This window comes from Sorex fumeus, unplaced genomic scaffold, assembly GCF_029834395.1.
Source record: "Sorex fumeus unplaced genomic scaffold, SorFum_2.1 ptg000063l, whole genome shotgun sequence".
Classification (NCBI taxonomy): Eukaryota; Metazoa; Chordata; class Mammalia; order Eulipotyphla; family Soricidae; genus Sorex; species Sorex fumeus.
Window position 1 is genome coordinate 61148234 of NW_026606120.1, and position 21357 is coordinate 61169590.

Here is a 21357-nt window from a genome sequence, read left to right on the forward strand (position 1 = left end):
ATGAGCAAGGCAAGCTCCCTACTCGCTCTACTATCACTACACACACACACACACACACATACACACCAATCCCCAGAAGCACTTATCCCTGCCAGCACTTTGCGTATTTACACCTCCTTAGTCATTTGGGTACTTTGTGTTGTCCCCACCACAGGGGCAGCTGCAAGAGGGCTGAACCATATACTTCCTCATCACTGTCTTTGGTGTCTAGCTTGGTGCCTGCCTCGTAGCAGTGAAACACTAAGGAAACACTTATTAAGAAAATGGGCCAGTCTGGATGAAGGGAAAACTTGAAATGGTTGGATACAGAGCTCACCACTTGGATTATATCTGCAAGTAGCAGTGCAAGCTTGGTGATTTGGTCATTTCTGTTGTTAATTGCCAAGGGAAGAAAGGCTGGCAGTATCAAGCAGTTTCACAGTGACGGAGCGCCCTCTGTTGTTGGATGGAGGTACAACATTTTTGCTTTTGCTCTCCAACAGAAACGTAAACCCCAGAGTTAAGTGGAACATTAGAGATGGTCCACTCCCTTCCTTTTGCAGATGGGGGAGCTAGACACAGACAGGTGAAGGGCTTTACAGTAACCCAGCAGTGGCAAGAACCAGGTGACTCTGGATAATTTCTGGCCAGAAGGTAGCATGGGATAGAGGTCTGGGGAACATAGACCAGAAGTCCACAGGGCAGTCTGGTGATATCGAAAGAATCAATTTAGAAAAAAAAATAAAGCGATTATATGGGGGGCGGGGGGAAGAATCAGTGTAGAAGGGAAAGATCTGGGCCCACAGACTTGGTTGGGGATTGTGAGATGATTGGGACATCGGAGGTACTGTTTCTGGTAGGAAAGGGATGAATTCTGTTTGGGGCTTGTTAATCTTGGAAAAAAGCTTCAAGCAGAATTGTCTGTCAGCAAGCAGGTGACACCAAGCGGGGATTATTCAGAATCCCAAATAGCTTTCAATTTCATATCTATTTTTGATAACACTCTATTTGCGTAGGTTTTTTTTCGAATGTCATTGCCAAGGGTAACATTCCATCTCTTGATGTAAAAAAAAAGATACCAACAGTTTCTCCTAGTTTCAGCTTCATAATTGAGTCTTCAGAGCCGGAATTGACCTTGTAAATGGCATCACATAGCCATACCCAAATGTAATTTTAATGATGGCACAGCCACAGCCTAGAAAAATTACTGCCCTAGAATGATGTCCAGAAAAGAAACCACTTCCTATCACTGGCTAGCTTTAACAGAGAAGGGTGCAGGATTTTAAGAGAGCAAGGGGAATGAAAATAAGAGAAAAAGGATGTAGGGGGCTAGAGAAGTACTAACAGACTAAGGTGCTTGCCCTGCATGTAGTCAACTGAAGTTGGATCCCAGCACCATACATGGTCCCATAAGCACCACTAGGAGTGATCTCTGAGCACAAAGTCTGGAGTTAGCCCTGAGCATCACTATGTGTGGCCTCCATCTCCCTTCAAAACAAACAAAAAATAATGTTAATTGCCCAAACCAAATCTTTAGGGACTGAACCCATGTTGGTCTTGTGCAAGGCAAGTGCCTTACATGCTGTACAATCTCTCTGGCCCCTGGTATTAAAGAATAGACTTGGTATGTTACTCTGTAGAATTTATAACTTGCATTGTTTAAGGCAGGGATATGATTCCTGGCACCACACACACACACACACACACACACGCACACTACTGGGAGTTGACTCAGAGGACTGTAATACATGCTTTGCATTTGGGAGTCCTGGGTTTGATCCCAGCACCATTGATCCCCGAAGCACTGCACCAGAAATAGTTGCTGACCACCACCAAGTATATCCATCTAAAAATTACCACCACCGCTATCAACAGAAAAGAGATACATCCTGGTGTTAAGGTGTTTGTAGTTCATCAGAGGCTTAGAAAAGCCTGAGAGGCCTGGACAGGCAAGTGAGTGTTTATGTGAAGATTTCTCCTGGAACCTGAAAATTCTAGGTCCCCAGACTAGATCTGTCAATAAAATATTCTGTTTCTTTCCTTGTGATGAGTATAATATTTGCATGCCAGGTCATGCTTTTTATGCAACACCAGAGCACACCTGGTGTACAACTAAAGTCAGTACCATTGTAGGCGTCCATGGAGGCCCAGAGATAGCTCAGTGGCTGTGCCCCTGCCTTGCCTAGTGAGCACGAGTCCTCTAGTTCGATCACTGGCACATGCACAGTGTATGATCCTGATGGCACTAACCTTTGGGACTGTCAGAACCTCAGCAAGGTGTTTTTGGTGCACTGCAGCTGGTTATGTCGTCTTCAGATACCATGACAACAGCAACAACAAAGGAAAGGGAGGAGGAAAAAAAAGCAGTTGTGAGTTGTTTGAGGAGTCCTAGAGGCTCTGATGAAGCAGGGGTTTGAGGGGAATCTAATTATAAAGTAAGCATTGAGGATTAGGAAGATTGCTCGAAGGGTTGGAGTCCATGCTTTACAGACAAGAGAAGTGGGTTGAATCCACAGTATTGCCTGATACCTGTTGGGTGTGGCCTCCCCCCCCCCCCCCCATAAAAAAGAGGTTACAAACAAAAAAGGTAGGCCTTGAGGATGGGTATATAGCTCAGTGGTAGAGTGCATGCTTTGCTTTTGTGAGGTCCTGCTGCAAGTTTAGAGATGCAGTGATAGAAGATAGAAAAGGTATATACTTCTGTGGGGCTTACTCAAGTGAAAGGGAGACAAATAAAAATGAACAGAAATTCAGATCAGTGTACAAAGCCAACAAAGTGAGCTTCCTTTAGATTACGTATTCTGGGACAGCCTCTTTGAGGAGGCCTCAAATACCTTCCTTCTTTCCAGGAAGCCACCAATCACAGTAGGATCTAGGCTGAGCCTGCCCTATAGAATTCACTGGCACCAAGACCTGAGGTGGTATTGTGGTTAGTGTATTGGAGAAAATGAAAGAGGGCCCCGGCGCTTTGGTATGTGAGCAAGAGAGGGCAGCCAGGTGAGGTGGGGGATTGGTAGGGCTCCCCCCTTCCCCCCCCCCCCCCGTTGGAAAGGTAAGTTGTTGTAGGTGTTAGAACAGGAAGCTGGATGTTGGGTAAGTTAAGCATCTAGTTGGGTTTCTAGGATTTCCAGGAGGCTGCCAGTCATCACTATTGTCATGTTTCAAGGTGATGCCAGTGACCCCTTCAGTCAGGAGCACTGCCTTGTTTCCTTCTGTAGCCAGGACGGAGGTGTGCACAGAGACCTGACTCGCATCCCGCTCCCCACCCAGCTGTACAACTGGGCCGCCCCAGAGGTGATCTTACAGAAGGCAGCCTCTGTGAAGTCAGACATCTTCAGCTTTTCTATGATCATACAGGAGATTTTAACAGGTAAGTCAGAGCACATATTGACATGTTGACAATGACTAAAGTCCTCATTCTGTTTGCTTGAGTTCCCCACTCTCCCAGTTACATTCCTGAAATTGCAGGACTCGGGACCAGAGCAATAGTACAGCAAGGTGTTTGCCTTGCATGTGGCCGACCCGGGTTTGATCCGCAGCATCCTATATGGTCCCCTGAGCATCACCAGGAGTAATTCCTGAGTGCAGAGCCAGGAGTAACCCTGAGCATCATTGGGTGGGGGTGATATCCCCACAAAAGAAAAGAAAAGAAATTGTAGGACTCAGAGAAAAAAAAAAGAAAGATTTCTCCAGGAAGAAAACACCCGTGCTTGAGATACTAATTCCCAGAAGTCATTTTTTCTCCCATCCCCTTCCATCCTCTTCCCTCTCCTCTTTCATTTTTTTCAGCCTCACTCATCATTGCTCATTGCTTGTCCTGGCTCTGTGGTCTGTGATTACTTCTGGCAGGGCTTGGGGGACTGTATGGGATGCTCAGATTGAGCCTGGGTCAGTCATGTGCAAGGCAAGTGCCCTACCTCCTATACTATCTCTCTTAGCAAACTTTAAAAAACTGAACATTGATAATAACGTTTAAGGATCTTCAAAATGTATAGAGACCAGGGATGTGGCTCAAGTCAGAGAATATTAGACCTTTCATGTAGCACTGTTGTCCCGTTGTTCATTGATTTGCTTGAGTGGGCACCAGTAACGTCTCCATTATGAGACTTGTTGTTACTGTCTTTAGCATATCAAATACGCCATGGGTAGCTTGCCGGGCTCTCCAAGAGGGATGACCACGTGCCAGGCAAACACCCTACCAGCTGTTCTATCCAGTCCACACCTTTCATGTACAAGACCTAATTTGATCCTTGGCATCAGTGCACCCCCATTCCAAGTTCCACTGGTCCCAAAGAAACACTGAAACACTAACAAACACTACCCACAACAATGAAAAAGATAATTTGTAAATGAAGGGAGATTATCATGGAGAAGTACGCCATGATCTCAAACTCTGGACGCGAGTCCAAGGAGTGATAGTAGTGTCACTTGGAAGATGTGGAATCCCTTCCAAACCCACAGGACTCTAAAGGACTTGGGGCATAGCTGTGGAGAGAAGGAATCCTTCGAGAGTAGAACCTTGTAAACTATGTATGGGGAATGAGGCACCCCCACCCTGTTGAGTGTGTGTGTATAGTTTCCATCATGGGGAGGCGAAACCACACTTTTCCTGAAATGAATGCATTGGACTCCCCAGCCTGAGGTCTGCAACCATTGCCCTGTGGAACCCATTACGCATGATTCTCACTTTGCTTTTTCCTGTCTCTGCATCAGGTTATTTCTCTGGTAAAGGGCCACAGCGATTTTCTGTTTGTGTGTTTTCAGGCTTCCAGTTCGTTTTTCTCAGAGAGGAGTTAATACTCAAGGGGGTTGTCCATGAGCCAGAGAGAGAACTCAGCAGGTTGGAGTTCATGCTGTGCTGAGGGAGCCCTAGGTTCAGTCCCCAGTCCCACATGTCCCTCACTGCTCAGGAGCAATCCCAGACCGCTGAGCTTGGAGTAACTCTCCAGTAATATCAGGTGTGGCTCCAAAGCTGAGATAAAATAAAATAAAGGAGTTCCCCAATTTATTATCATTTCTTTTTTCTGGTATTGGAGATTAAGCCCAGGCACTCATAAATGTGAATCATACGCTCTACTGTTGATCTCTCCCCGGCCTCATTTTATTTTATTTTTATGTTTTTTATTGATTTAGATTTATGTATAATTAATATTAATAATTGTATTATTAATTGTACTATTAAAGGTAAAGGTAAAGGTAAAGGCCCTCCCGTTGATCGTCGATTTGCTCGAGCGGGCCCAGTAACGTCTCCATTGGAGACTTTGTTGTTACTGTGTCTGGCATATCGAATACTCTCGGTAGCTTGCCGGGCTCTCCGAGAGGGGCGGAGGAATCGAACTCGGGTCAGCCATGTTGGCTGCTTGTAAGGCGAACGCCCTACCCGCTGTGCTATCACTCCAGCCCAATTGTACTATTAATAAAATTTTAGTTATTTTATTAATTTTGTTCTTGGGTCACCTAGTGGTGCTCGGTGGACCATGTGTTTAGGGGGTGTTCCTAGAGGTGCTCAGGGATCCCCCATGCATGTTGGGGATTGAACCAGGGTCTTCTGCATGCAAGGCCAGCTCCTTAACCCCTCCCCGTACTGTCTCTGGCCCTCATCTGATTTCTATTTTGGTTTTGTCTTTTTGGAGACACACTCAGTAGTACTCAGGGGCTGTTTTTTGACTCTAAATGGGGACCATATGTATTGCCAGTGACTCAGACTAGGGTTTAGGGATACATGGCAAGCACCTTAACCCTGGTACTGTCTCTCTGGCCTTCATTTGATTTTCTTCTTTTTTTTTTTCTTGTTTGGTCACACCCAGCGATGCTCAGGGGTTACTCCTGGCTCTGCACTCAAGAATTACTCATGGCTGGCAGTGCTCGGGGGACCATATGGGATGCTGGGCATTGAACCTGGGTCGACCGTGTGCAAGGCAAATGTCCTACGGGCTGTACTATTACTCTAGCCCCCTTCTTTTATTTTTTGGGAGAAAGGCACCACACCTTTGGTGCCCAGGGCTTATTCCTGGCTCTGCACTGGGGGATCTTCTGGTAGGCTTGGGTGACTATACAGGATGCTGGGATTAAACCTATGTTGGCTACATGCAAGGCAAGTGCCCTACCCCACTGTACTATCTCTTCAGATTCTCATCACATTTCTTTTTTTTTTTTTTTTTGCTTTTGTTTTTGGGCCACACTCAGCAGTGCTCAGGGCTTACCCCTGGCTCTGTGCTCAGAGGTCATTTATGGTGGGTTTGGAGCATCAAATGAGGTGTTGAGGATTAAACACAGGTGGGCCATATGCAAGGCAAAATCCCTACCCACTGTACTATTGCTCTGGCCCTCATCTGATTTTTTTTGTTTGTTTTAGGGCCACACAGAGCGATGATCAGGGATTACTCCTCACTCTGTGCTCAGGGAACCATATGTGATGGCGGGGATTGAACTTGGCCTGGCTGCATGCCAGGCAAATGCCCTACCAGCTGTATGCATCAGCTCCTCATCTGATTTCTTTCTTTCTTTCCTTTTATTAGTTGAATCACCATGAGATACACAGTTACAAAGTTGTGCATGATTGGGTTTCAGTCATACAGTGTTCCAACACCCATCCCTTGGCTAGTACACATTTCCCATCACCAGTGTGTCATCCTTCCCCCTTTATGCAGGCGCTTTTTTTTCTCTCTTGTTCTCTCTCTCTCTTTCTCTCTCTCTCTCTCTCTCTCTCTCTCTCTCTCTCTCATGCTCTCCTTCTAGAGCTCATCTGTTTCTTCCTTCCTTTCACTTTTGGGTCACACCCTGTGATGCTCAGGGTTTACTCCTAGTTCTGTACTCAGGAATCACTCTTGGCGGTGCTTGGGGGACCATATGGGATGCTGGAGATCAAACCTGGGTTAACCACATGCAAGGCAAACACCTTACCCCTTGTACTGTTGCTCTGGCCGCTCATCTGATTTATGAGGGGCCAGAGCAATAGTCAGCAGGTAAGGTGTTTGCTCTGATTTATTTATTCATCTCATTAATGCTACTTCCTATGACTTTTCCCCTAACAGATAACATACCCTGGAATGACTTAGATGGTGAAGACATTAAAGAAGCCATAGTTTTGGGAAATTATTTGGAAGCTGATGTCAGACTTCCAAAACCTTACTATGACATTGTTAAGTCAGGCATCCAGGTCAAGCAGAGACACCGGACTATGAACCTTCAAGATATCCAGTATATTCTGAAGAATGACTTAAAGGTAACCTCTGAAGTTGTTGGGATTTATTTCTGTGTACCCTTCCCAAGGGAATAAGGAGTTAGAGACTAGGAAGGAGCTTGAGACCAAGTTGCGAGAAGTTTGGGAAATCTTCATTACAAGTTTTCTGTGTCTCTGAGAAAAGTCTTAAGTGCTTCCCCTGGTGAAGGCAGGTCAGAATTGAGGGGTGTGGGGTGTCAGTGGTCAGTAAACAGAGGGTACCCTCTTGGAATTTTAGTTCTTAGTTTGTAAATATTGGAAATAACCATAGATTAGCTCATTAGAACTACAGTCTTCCTAACAGGGTTGGGGGAATCTACTCACACCTTAATCTGTTTCAAAGATACCAGTGATTTTCAGATAACTGGCAGTGTCCTTGGCGTTGTTCCCTCTTGTTGCAGGATTTTATTGGAGGCCAGAGAACTCAGCCCACTGAGAGTTCCAGGGAACACAGATATGAAGTCCATCCTGATACCAATGTCTGTCTAGGACTGACTTCAGAATATTCAAAAGAGACTTCTGACTTGGAAATAAAAGAACTGAAGGAAATGGGTATGTTCTTTAACTAAAGCTTAAACATAATTTGAGATAAATATGTTGAGTCATAAGCTTGTGACGTCTCCAAACAGTGCATATCACTTATGCTGGAGAAATGACTTAGGGAAAAATCAGGCTACTTAAAATTTCTAAGTTAGGGGGCTGGAACGATAGCACAGCAGGTTAGGCATTTATTTGCCTTGCACATGCCAACCCAGATTCAATTCCCAGCATCCCATATGATCCCCCGAGCACTGCCAGGAGCCAGGAGTAACCCCTGTGCATCACCAGGTGTGACCCAAAAAGCAAAAAAAAAAAAATTCTAAGTTAAACCTTTGGGGCTTCACATACACCTTAGTTGGATTTATAAATAAATAAATCCAAGCAATAAGCGCCAATTTACTTTTTATTATAATTATCCTTAGGAGTTTATCTAATTTCTTCTTAAATTATAAATAATTTTATTTTATTTTGGATTTTGAGCCACACGCATTGATGCTCAGGAGTTACTCATGACTTTGCACTCAGCAGTCACTCTGGCAGTGCTCAGAGGACCACATGGGTTGCCGTAGATTGAACTCAGGGCAGCTGCGTGCAAGGCAAGTGCCCTATCCACTGTACTATGTCTCCGCCTCCTCAAATTTTAAATTATTATCTTAAAATTTTAAGTTATTATAGTTCATGATAGCAAATATAGAGTAGTGCAAAGAAGAAAAAATTACTCAAAAACATGCGCTGTTGTTTTTGGGGCTACATCTAGTGATGCTCAGGAGTTACTCCTGACTCTGGGCTTGGAATCATCCCTGTTCATGCTTGGGGGACCATATAGGATGCTGGGGATTGCACCCAAGTTGGATGCATGCATGGCAAATGCTCTGCCCATTGTGTTATCACTCCAGCCCCCAAGTTACTGTCTGTGTACCCCAGTTTTCTAGAGTAGTGATATCCTCTCAGCTCCTTGAGTAGCTGTCTACATTCCGCACCCCTCAAACAGGCAGCCACTTCTGCTTGCGACCACTTTAGTCAACTACATGCTGCCTCTCTTTCCAACAGGTAGTCAACTTCCCTCGCCCAAGAGTCATTCTTCTCCCACTAAGAAAGTAACACAAGATCCTCAGGTCCCAGATCGAAGTCTGACGACCAAGGAGACCAAGCACCAAGACGCTGTTTGCCTTGATTGCTCTGTGGCAGAAGAGTCCAGGAGCCCCAGCCCAGGCCGGACAAGCCTCTACAGCTTTGAAATGAATGAAATCAATTCAGGCTGCCTAAGTGTGCGAGAGGACAGAGAGGAAGAGTCCCCAACAGCAGATTCATTTTTTGAGGGGGCTGGGCAGAACCAGGTGGATGAACTGAAGTCCATGGAAGAGGAACTGGAGAAGATAGAGAGAGAGGCATGCTGTTCCTATAATGAGGATGAGAGCTCTTCAGAAACTGAGGACTGGGACTGGCAAAGTGATTCCCTTAACTCATCCAGCCTCGTGGAGACTCCTGGAGAAGTCAAAAGCAATGTGAACAACCGGTCCAGGACTGAGGAGTACATCAGCAAGTGTGTGCTGAATCTAAAGATTTCACAGGTCTTCGCACGCCAGAATGCTGAGTTGATCAGGAGTATCCAAAAGAAACTAGACGAGGTTGAGATGATGCAGAAGGAGCAGGAAGAATGCATGTCATTATGGATTTCTACAAGAGAGGCTCTAAAGGCCTTACCTCCAGCCCGGGGTCCCCCAACTTTGAACTATATTCCTCCTGTCCTGCAACTATCAGATATTGGTAGCAATTGCCCGGTCCTAGTAGAGACCCCGAGAAGAGTGAGTGACTTTCAGGGATCTGGGCATTTTAGTCAGAGATGCAGGACAAGAAGTGATTGTGGCTGGAAATCTTTCACCCAAGTCTTTGAAGAAAACACCGAGGAGCAATCAGAGAAGATCCATCAGGTAAAGAAGTGGGAGGCAGGGCAGTCTGAGCAGGACCTGGAGCATGACTCAGTACCATTGTAGCTTGTGTGCCAGAGCTGAGAGAAATGCTAGTGACGGAGAGCTGGGGAAGAAATGAAAGAAGTACTAGTGACTCATATGTCAAGGGCCTGGTTTGGGAGCTAAAATCATGAAGGTGGAATTCCAAGATAGATACTCTTAATTACCCATTTCAAAACCCAGATAGATCCTGTGCATTATATTGAATTGTATAAATTTATTATTATTATTATTTTACTTTTTTGGCCATACCTGGTGTTGCTCAGGGGCTAGTTGCAGGTTAGTGCATGGCACCATAAAGTGGGGGGGGGGGGGATCATACCCAGACCCCAGCATGCAAAGCAGGTGATCCAGGCATTGAACCATCTCCCTTGACCCGAAACTGTTATTTTTTTTTGTTGTTTGTTCATCCATCTGTCCGTCCGTTCATCCTTTCATCCATCCTTCCTTTTTTGGCCATATCTGGGAATGCTAAAGGGTCACACCTGACTCTGCTCAGGAATTAATCCTGGCAGGATTTAGGGGACCTAATGGGATGCCGGGGATTGAACTGTGTAACAAGGCAAGGGCTCTACCTGTTTTACTATCACTCCAGCCCCTAGTTTTTTGTTTTTTAAATTTATTTTATTGTAGGCACTACTTCTGGCTCTGCACTCAGAAATTACTCTTGGGGGACCATATGGGATGCCAGGGATTGAACCTGGGTAAGCCATGTGCAAGGCAAATACCCTACCTGCTGTACTATTCCTCTGACCCCCAAAACTGCTGCTGTTAAAGGTTGAAATAATCAATTTTATATAGTTCAACTTGCTATATAGGATGTCTTAAGCAGGTCTTAAGAAATTTCCATTCTAAGTTGTTTATTCGTTCTTTCATCTGTTTATTCAACAAAATACCTTTTTGTCTTTTGTTGTTGTATTATATATTTGTTGTTGGATTTTGAAACCAGAGCCTCATACGCACCAGGTGTGTGTTCTACCCCTGAACCAAATCTTTGAAGTCATTGTCATTCAACAGATATTTATAGAACCAGAAACTCTATAGTTGACTTTGAGAAATGACAGATGAATGAGCCACAAGTTCTGCTACGAAGTCGCTTAAATCTCTGATCAGATAGAGAGGGATCTGGTGATCAGAGAAACTGTCTCAAGCGGGAAAGAGACCCCACAGGAGCTTGTATGGAATGTTTAGTTTGAGGTTATTACTGAGATAGATTGAGATACTTAAGGACAGAACCTACAACCCATTCTGTGCCCCAGCACCTAGTCAATAGTTGGTTGTTGTAGGAATGAGGGAGCGAGTGATGCGTGGCTTTGAACAAGTTCAGACAGACAACAGTAATAACTGCCTCTTGAATGACAGAATTTTCAAGTGGAAGAACCTGCCATTTTACAGTGATGCCCACACTTGGTGACTTACATTTCCCATGGTCAGTGGAAATACAGAGATGAAGGTAGAGTAGGAGCTGGCTCCTCTGGGAAGACTTATTACTGAACTTATTTGAAACTGTTGTTGGCCCATGGTAATAAAAAGGCCAACTTTTAGTAGGTTTTATTAACAATCACCATATAACTGTTGTATCCTTACTGCTAGATTCAGGAATGTATTTTGTCCCTGGTTTTCTGTTTTATCTTGTTTTTGTGGGCTACATGCATCAGTGCTCAAGGCTGACTCTTGGCTCTGTATCAGGGGTTACTCTTGGTGCTTGGGAGGCCATGTGAGGTGCTGGGGATTGAATCTGGGCTTGTCCTACCTCCTGTACTATCTCTCAGGTCCTATTTTGTCCTTATTTTATGGATGAGAAACAAAGAACCCTCTTGGATAAGTCGTAGATAGAACCTGGGGTTTCTGCCACAGAGCCTACCCCCTTAATAATATAGGGAATGGGCTGGAGCAATAGTACAGCTGGTAGGGTATTTGCCCTGCACCCTGCCATCCTGGGTTCTATCCCTGGCACTGCATTTGGTCCCCTGAGCCTCGCCAGGAGTGAACCCTGGTGGGACTTAGTGACCAGGTGGTGGAAGGAATCAAACCCCGGACATCTCCCATCTCAGGGCATCTGCTCTTCCACTTAAGCTATATATCACCAACCAGTTGTTTAGTTTTTGGGGTGTGGCAGGGGTTTTGGGCCATGGTACTTGGGGCTACTCCTTACAGTGTTCAGGAATGGCACCTGGTGGTGCTCAGGAGACCAAATGCAGTTCCAGCCTAGGGTGTATTCAAGGAAAGCACCTTATACTGTTTCTCTGGGTAGATTTTTGTTATGTTGATTTTTTTGTTTTCTCATTCTTCCTTTTTTGTTGTTGTTGTGGACTCAGAGCTTCACATGTGCAAGATAAGCACACTAAAACTGATCTATATCCCTAGGTCTTTTTGCTTATTTTCTGAACTAAATTTTGGGAGACTGAAATCTCTAAAAGTCTCTATTAATAGATTAGTTTCTGAATGTGAAACATGCAAAGGAAAGTATACTTAGTACCTCTGGTTATTGGTACAGTTGTATCAAGGATGGCCTTGAAAAAAGAATGTGAGAAGAGAATTTCCTCACTGTAATACTGAAAAATGTTAATTGCTTTTAAAGCCATCAATTCTTTGTGCCTCTGGAAAACAATGCAATGTCGAACAGTTTCAGGCCTTTCAAGGAGCCAAGGACAATTTGGGAAGAAGCAGGAACCAAACTCCCAACAGGTGAGTTAACTTTTTTTTTTGTTTGTTTGCTTTTTGGGTCACATCCAGTGTTGTTCAGGAATTACTCCTAGTTGTGCTTGGGGGATCATATGGGATGCCAGGGATTGAATCCAGGTCGGCCGCGTGCAAGGCAAACGCCCTACCCACAGTGCTACCACTCTGGCCCCAAGTGGGTTAACTTTAAAAAAAAAATTAATGCATGTGTCTGTAGTTTTTTGGTTTTTTTGTTTTGTTTTGTTTTGGGAGGGGGTCACACCCAGCAGTGCTCAGCACTTACTCCTGGTTCTGTCCTTAGGAATCACTCCTGGTTGGGATCAGGGGACCATATGAGGTGCTAGGAATCAGACCTGGGTCAGCCATATTCAGAGCAAGTGCTCTACCCACTGTCTATTGCTCTGGGCCAACATTTTTAATATTCTTTGCCACCATGTCTCACGAGTCCCCATAACCTTGAGTCCACTGAATGATCTTCATATATCTAATAACAAAGAGACTATAACTGATGAGGAATAGTGATACAGAGATACATCTTGCCAGGTTCTGTCCACGGTAAGAAAGAGTGCTGTAATGGAAACTTATTGGTGACATTAAAGGTAAAATAGTTTTCAGATTAATCAGAAGAGCTCATCAGTTGTCAGAGGAAAGCATAAAGGTCTCCATATTGTTTTTCCCTTTTCGTTCATTTGTTTTTGATTTTGGGCAATACTGGGTGGTGCTTAGGGTATACTCCTGGCTCTGTGCCCAGGAATTACTCCTCATGCTCAGGGGACCGTAGCAGGTTCTGGAAATCGAACCAGGATAAGTTGGACAAGGCAAGTGCCCTACCTACAGTCGGGCCCCTTCTCTTATTTTTTGCCTTTTGAGCAATGCTCCGGAGCCTGGAGCCTCCACTGTTAATTCTTGGCCAACTAGACCCATGATTCAATGCAGAGGCTGAGGATTCAGGGCTGCTTGGTCCCTGTGGTGCTCGGGATACACAGGCCTCACCTGATGGTGCTGGAGTTTGCCATGTCTGCACACGGAAATGCTCACAGGACCTCGTGGTGCTATGAAAGGAATCTAGTTTGGGTGCAGTGCTAGGTATACACCTTCACCTCTGTCCTAGCTCCTGGCCCCATCATATTGTTTTTTCTTTCTTTTTTTTTTTTCCTTATTAAAACACCATGAGAGCAGTTACAAAGTTTTTGGTTTAAGTCTCGGTCATACAATGTTGAAACACCGGACCCTTCACCAGTGCACATTTTCCACCACAAAAAAACCCCATATGCCCCCCATTCCACACCCTCCCCCTACCTTTGTGGTAGGCAGTTTCCATGTTACTCTCTCTCTGCTTTGATTACAATCAATATTTTGACACCAAACCCAGCATTATTATTTGGGATTTTACCCCAACACTCAGATCTGCTGAAAAGGCAACATTAGACGATTTGTTTTCTGTTGCTGATTATGAATTGCAACCATCATACTTTTTTTCTTATGAAAAGAAATACTTTATATTCCATTTGTCAGTACTTTAGAAGCCAAACTATTTAGAAACTAACATTCTTTGACTAAGATTCACTGACTCCAGGGGCCGGAGTGATAGCACAGTGGGTAGGGCGTTTGCCTTGCACGTGGCCAACCAGGGTTCGGTCCCTGGCATCCCATATGGTCCCCCAAGCACTGCCAGGAATAATTTCTGAGTGCAGAGCCAGGAGTAATCCCTGAGCATTGCTGGGCATGACCCAAAAAAGACAAAAAAAAAAATCACTGACTCCAGTGCAGGGCTTGGACTATTACTGCCATAGCTCCGTGACACTTGATTCGCAGCCAGATCAGTGAAACCAAGTGGCTTCAGTCCAAACCACTAGAAGACGAATGCAGGAATACCAGGGATACTAAAAACGTAGGTAAAACAAATTTTCCTTTGCAGAAATTATTTAAGAGTCAGCAAATGTTCTCTAAGATAGACTAGTCTGTCAACTTTATGTTTACTTTTCTTTGGTTAAAGATAACATTTGAATTAGCAGCATTTTAGTCAGTTCTAGAAAATCATGACTTACTGCATTGCCCTATAGCCCCTACTGAATCACCCAGCTCGTGGTGAACGAGATTTTGCTGTTTCCTTATATTGGTATATGTGTACATGAGGGAGAATCCGAAAAATGCCCTGGTGTTTTTAGATTAGTGTATTTTACCTCTATAAAGGGAATTCTTGGAGGTAATCTATCTGGCATCACAGGGTTTAGCTCTCACATAATTAATAGAAATGAATGGAGTAACGTAACCATAATAGCAAAAGTTAGAATTACAGGGTTTAGCTCTCCCAAAGAGTAAACAGAAACAAACAAACAAAAAAAGAGCTAAACGTTTTTGGGCCAGAGAGATAATACTGGAGGTAAGGCACTTGTCTTGCATGTGGTTGACCCCATTTTGATCCCCAGCACTGCTTATAGTCCCTGAGCACCACTAAGAGTGAGCTCTGAGCACAGCCAGGAGTTTCCTCTGAGCGTGGACTTCCTGTATACAAGGCATGCTATCAGCCCGTTGAACTGTAAAATGATACATGTGTAGGCAGTCTTATATTTTGATTTTTCTTTTTGAGGGGGGCACATTCAGCAGTGCTCAGGGCTTACTCCTGGCTTTGAAGTCAGTATCACTCCTGGCAGGGTTCAGGGGACTGTATGGGATGCCAGGGATCAAACCGGGGTCGGCCATGTGCAAGACAAGTACCCTACCCACTGTATTATTTCTCAGCCCCACCAAGATTACTCTTAGAATCAAGAAATCTCATTCTTAAAAAAAACCCAAACATGGAGATTATTTAACCCAGACCTTTGCTTTCTTAGCCAGGGAAGACCTAGAGAGTTTGGTGCCCGCCCCAAAGTGACACAGCTGAATAGTGCCCTGTGGACCATGCCAAGCCGCCCTCAGGGACCTCCAGTTTCCTCCAGATTTGGTCAGGGCGTTACCAGGTGAGGATCCTGTGCCCTCTGGTGGTGAGCGGGAGGCAGTTCAGTTGCAGAAATACTCTGGTGGCTGGTAGGCTCAGGGCGGTGTAAGAATCTTGAGCAGCTTACTGTTTGTGTCTATCCCATTCTTCTCCCTACCAAAAACCTGTACAACTTAGGATCAGTATGGAGTCTGAACTCTGTAATGAAAAGTCAAGAAATCATGAAGATGATGGAGAGGTATACTTAAAATGGAAAAGTGAGTATAAATTTATGATTTTGTCGGACAAAATGAACTTTAAATCATAGTTCTGACCTGGTTAGTATCTCTCTCTCTCTTCTTTTTAACTGTTACTGTTTTTATCTTTTTTTTCTGGTTAGTATCTCTTAAGTACACAATATGTACTGTAATGTTCTCCCACATCCTTCTGTTAGATTATTCTATTAGAAAAAAGCAAGGCATTTATGATTGCCAACTACAAAAGGAAACTTTTTTTCTTTATAGACTTCACAGGAACTACTCTACTACTTACATATATGTGTGTGTATAAAAATGAGTTTTATATCAACTGTCATTGTCATCCTGTTGTTCATCGATTTCCTCGAGCAGGCACCAGTAACGTCTCCATTTGTCTTAGCCCTGAGATTTTAGCAATGCCACATTGGAGGCTCTTTCAGGGTCAGGGGAATAAGACCCATCATTGTTATTGGGTTTTGGCATATTGAATACGCCACGGGGAGCTTGCCAGACTCTGCCGTGAGAGCAGGATACTCTTGGTAGCCTTCCGGGTTCTCTGAGAGTGAGAACTAGACAATAAGAAGCAAATGCAGCCGTGCACTTCTGGGAGCTAGGTTTTATAGTCTCTGGGTCTTGGCCGTTAATGGTATTACACGGGCACAGGCAGTTGGTGGGTGTAACTGTCTAGCTACTGGAAGATGGGGAATCTGGGTGGAGGAGGCCCAGTCCCGATCCGAGCAGCCTTAGAGATCTCAGCCCCGGGTTCCGCACACTTGGGTTCCTCTGCCGGTTTCTCCATGTGTGAGGCTCGTCCAAGCGTGTGGAGAATGGTCTTAAGCATGGCTGTGGCTGGTTTCAGGGCTGGGAGGGAAACTCAACCCGCCCCCCTACATGGGGCCCTGGTAAGGACAAGGGGCAGGCGCAGGGGCAGGCAGGAGACTCTGCATTGTTCTCTTCTGGGAGCTTGGTTTTATAATCTCTGGGTCTTGGCCGTTGATGGGATTACATGGGCCGTGTATATCAAAGCACAGAAAAGGTAGGTATTTAATGCATAACTTTTTTTTTTTTTTTTGCTTTTTGGGTCACACCCGACGATGCACAGGGGCTACTCCTGGCTCATGCACTCAGGAATTACTACTGGCAGTGCTCGGGGGACCCTATGGGATGCTGGGAATCGAACCTGGGTTGGCCATGTGCAAGGCAAATGCCCTACCCACTGTGTTATTGCTCCAGCCCCTAATGCATAACATTTTTTTAAATTTTAGTAGTTTTACTTGCTTTTATTTTTATTTTTATTTTTATTTTTTTTTGCTTTTTGGGTCACACCGGCGATACAAAGGGGTTACTCCTGGCTCTGCACTCAGGAGTTACTCCTGGCGGTGCTCAGGAGACCATATGGGATGCTAGGAATCGAACCCGGGTCAGCCATGTGCAAGGCAAATGCCCTACCCGCTGTGCTCTCTCTCCGGCCCTTGCATAACATTTTTTACAAAATTTTTTATTTTATTAAAGAACTGTAGTTTACAAAGTGATTCATAGTTGAGTTTTAGACATAGAGTGCTCCAATACCAAACCCACCACCATTGTCAGCTTCCCTCCAACAATGTCCCAATGTTTCCTCCCACTCACCCCTCACTGAAATCCCCAGTCTGCCATCCTGACAGGCACTTTTCTTTTTTTTGTTTGTTTGTTTGTTTGTAGACCATACTCAGTTGTGTCCAGGGCTTATTCCTGGCTCTGTGCTCAGGAATCACTTCTGTCTGGCTCAAAGGACCATGTGGGATGCTAGGGATCAAACCTGGGTTGGCCGTGTGTGAGGCAAACGCACTATCTGTTGTACCATCACTCTGCCCAGACAGGCACATTTTTTTTTTAATTTATTGAATCACCATGAGAACAGTCACAAAGCCTTTCAGTTCAAGACTCGGTCATTCATACAATGATCAAACACCTGTCCCTTCACCAGTGCACATTTTCCACCACCAAGAACCCCAGTATATCCCCCTCCCACCCATCCCCCGCCTGTGTGGCAGATTTCCACTTTATTCTCTCTCTATCTACGTTGATCACATTCAGTATTACGACAAAAGACACAACATTGTTATTTGGAATTTTCTCCAACATTCAGACCTGCCACAAAGACATCCTTAGATAATTTGTTTTCTATTGCTGCTGATGAAGAGCATATGATGTCCATGTGACCACAATAGCGGCAATGTGATTTTGGATTTCTGATATTTTAGTAATAAACCTAGAGGGATTACTGCCAGAAGCCCCTGGGTTCCGAGATTGGTATGTGTGCTTCTGGGTTCATGGTTGGTCAGAAGCTGAAGGAGGTGTTTGAGGGTGGCAACCCGAAGCATTGTCATGGCGGGGAGCAGGGCCGATTCCACCCCACATCCCATGAAGCCCCACATGCCTCGTCAGTGCAGTCTCATACCTGGCTGTTCATTAGGCTCTAAAAGATGCAGGCCACCATGTCGCCACCACAAAGGGGGAGGGCGGAGGGGCAGACACCCTTTCCCCCCCAGGGCGGCATAGCAGCATAGTTAAATTCATAGTCCAGATGCATTTTGGTTGCGCATTATATTTTGCTCAGATTTTCCCATCACCATTCAAGCCTGTTTTTCAGGGACAAATGCTAGATCATTTACTTTCCATTGATCACTTTGTGGGCTGGAGCAATAGCACAGCGGGTAGGGCATTTGCCTTTCACGTAGCCAACATGGCCAACCAGAGTTCAGTTTCTCCGCCCCTCTCGGAGAGCCAGGCAAGCTGCCAAGAGTATCTTGCCCGCACCACAAAGCCTGGCAAGCTACCCATGATGTATTTGATATGCCAAACACAGTAACAACAAAGTCTCACGATGGAGACGTTACTGGGCCCGCTCGAGAAAATCGATGAACAACAGGAGGATAGTGACAGTGATCACTTTGCGTATAAGGAAATGTCAGGTTCAGAAAATATCAGGTTCAGAAAATAGTCCTGGTATCCGTATGCCAGAGCCATGCTTGTAGAAGCTCGTGGTCACCGGGATTCCATCTGGAGAAGGCGGAGAGACAGCACTTACCCCATCTGGGACCTCCCGGTGATATCAGCTCTATATGAGGCCCAGAGAATTCTCCGGGAGTTGTTGCGCCCTCCAGCCAGTTTTCTTCTTCGCTGCTGTGTGCTGGAAGATGGTTCTGGAGGCGGGTTGTGGGTGTGACTTCTGGAATAAGAGGTTCATTCATTCATTCATCATCCTGTTATTCGTCGATTGCCTTGAGCAGGCCCCAGTAACGTCTCTTTCATCCTAGCCCTGAGATTATATTCAAGGCTCTTTAGGAGAATGAAACCCATCATTGTTACTGGTATTTGGCATATTTGGTACACCACGGGGAGTTTGCCAGACTCTGCCCTGTGGGCAGGCTACATTCGATAGCCTGCCAGTTTGTCCAAAGTAGGAATGAGATAATAAGATGTCATAAAAAGATGTCCTGATTTGCGGCTGCAGGGTTCCGGGAGCTGTAATAAGAGGTTAACAGGAACATTTTTAACTTTGGTTGTTTTCAGTGTTGTTGATTTTGTGGTTTGGATATTTAGCTGTACCATTCTTTAAAACCACTGATATATCCATTTACATCACCAATCTACCCAAATTCCCTTGACCCCTGCCTCTCATAATGCATAACATTATTCAAGTAGAGATCATGCAGTGTCAATTTTATATATTCTGGGAGCATTACTCTTTTATGTCAGTTTTACCTTGTAAATTTAAAGGGTACAATGACTACTTATTTTTCATTTTTTATAATTTTATTTATTGAATCACCATGAGAGCAGTTACAAAGCTTTTGGGTTTAAGGCTCAGTCATACGATGAAACACCCATATCTTCACCAGTGCCCATTCTCTACTACCAAAAACCCCAGTATACCCCCATCCCTCACCCTACCCCTACCTGTGGACCAGATGATTTCCACATTACTCTCTCTCTATTTTGATTACATTCAATATTTTGACACCAGACCCACCATTCTTATTTGGGCAGCGACTCAGGGTCTCGTTGGGATGGGGAGGAAAGGGCGGGCTCCACCCCCATCCTCTGAGGCCCCACGTGTCTCATCACTGAGGGCCCAAACCTGACTGTCGAATGGCCTCTGGTGGATGACGGCTACTTGGCCACCAGGGGGAACAGGCCAAGGCACAAAACCTATTCCCACCTGAGGTGGCCGGGCGCCGGTAACCTACTGCAGGGACCTGACGCATTTCTGCCAAAAGCCATTGAGTTTTGAGATTTGTTTCTGAGTCCCTGGGATCATGGCCATTAAGCAGTCCAATCAGGAACCAAAGAGGCCATGCCTCCAATTATATAGCTGAGCCGGAGGTGGTTTGTGGGTGTGTCTCCCACGTACCTAACTTTTGGCCGTTTACTTTCTTTGTAAACTTTGCCCCGAGTTTTTGGGGTCTGGCCAAAGGCCCAGCAGCAATTTTGGGGTATCTGGAAGTCTGAAGGCGCCACCAGGCTGCTGATGCACTTGCCTCACAGGTACAGATTGACCTGCTGGCGGCACCATACCCCCCAATGACTACATTTCTTAATGCCAGTGCTATAGAATAATATCTAGAACAAAAACACTCACATAGATACACACTTCTAAAATATAAACTCAGAACCTTTATTTTTTGTTTTTGTATTTTGCTTTCTGGGTCACACCTGGCGATGCACAGGGGTTACTCCTGGCTCTGCACTCAGGAGTCACTCCTGGCGGTGCTCAGGGGACCATATGGGATGCTGGGGATCAAACCCAGGTCGGCCGCGTGCAAGGCAAATGCCCTACCCGCTGTGCTATCGCTCTGGCCCAAACTCAGAGCCTTTAAAGGCTTAAAAATACTCAAATAGATTCCTCTCCATATATCTCTTTAGTCTGGGGCTTCAGAATTCACTTTCTTGTTAAAGCTCCACATCAAGAAGGTCCGTTTACATCTACAAGTTTTCTGCAGTCTTCTACTTATTCAGCTTATCTAAATTCAATTTATCAAGGCTATAAGTTTATCTGAAATTCTGCACTTCCCTTGATCTGTCTCCAACTCTCTCATCTCCTCCCCTTCAGGCAAGATGAGGATGTTCTAAACAAGGCAGTTATGCAATTTCAAGTCTTCTAAGAATTGAAAGCTTTTGTTTCCAGTATTCACATGCCATTTTTAACATCCTGCTTTTTCTTATATCCAGTGGAGGTGAAAGAAATGGCAGAAAAAGCAGCTACTGGGCAGCTGGTGGCACCTCCTTGGCACCCTCAGATTAGTTTGAATTTAGAGATTGAAAATGAAAATGAGCCTGATCCTCTGCCACAGCCCCCAGTTAGGGACCTTGAGAAAGCAGATTGTCAGCCAGCTTTCGAGTGTCCCAGGAAGAGTGGAAATGGCAAGTGTGACAAAACAGACAGCAATGACCCCAACAGCGACTGGCATGGCGGACGACCTGGACCTGGCAACTTGGCTAGTAAGTTCAGTTGGAGAAATCAGGATAGAGGTGAGCTCTGTCAGGTTCCCAGCTGTCAAAAACAAGTTAACCTTAGACTAAGGAAGTGGCTCAATAACTGAGCATGCGCCCTGCGTGTTACATGAGACCTTGGTTCAATCTGGGACTTTGCACACAAAACTGGAATACTTCTTTGCTTAATCTTCTCTCCTTACTCATCTGTGTGGAACCCTGGGTTTCCAGGAAAAAGCAGCATGCCCATTTGATCACATTGTCCTTCCTACAGTTAAAGAAATCCACACCTTCTGGTGCTCAGGGGAAAGTGTG

General features: G+C 45.0%; 1 protein-coding gene across 1 annotated transcript in view; it reads left to right on the top strand.

Moving 5' to 3' along the window:
* The window catches only part of TEX14 (testis expressed 14, intercellular bridge forming factor), a 108667-nt gene that overhangs the window by 40707 nt on the left and 46603 nt on the right, over positions 1 to 21357 (top strand). The window contains exons 10-17 of the mRNA XM_056127599.1: positions 3198 to 3349; positions 7014 to 7204; positions 7603 to 7753; positions 8792 to 9546; positions 12293 to 12399; positions 15228 to 15353; positions 15509 to 15588; positions 20782 to 21051. Of these exons, the coding sequence (XP_055983574.1) occupies positions 3198 to 3349; positions 7014 to 7204; positions 7603 to 7753; positions 8792 to 9546; positions 12293 to 12399; positions 15228 to 15353; positions 15509 to 15588; positions 20782 to 21051 (1832 nt within the window). The remainder of the gene's footprint in view (positions 1 to 3197; positions 3350 to 7013; positions 7205 to 7602; positions 7754 to 8791; positions 9547 to 12292; positions 12400 to 15227; positions 15354 to 15508; positions 15589 to 20781; positions 21052 to 21357) is intronic.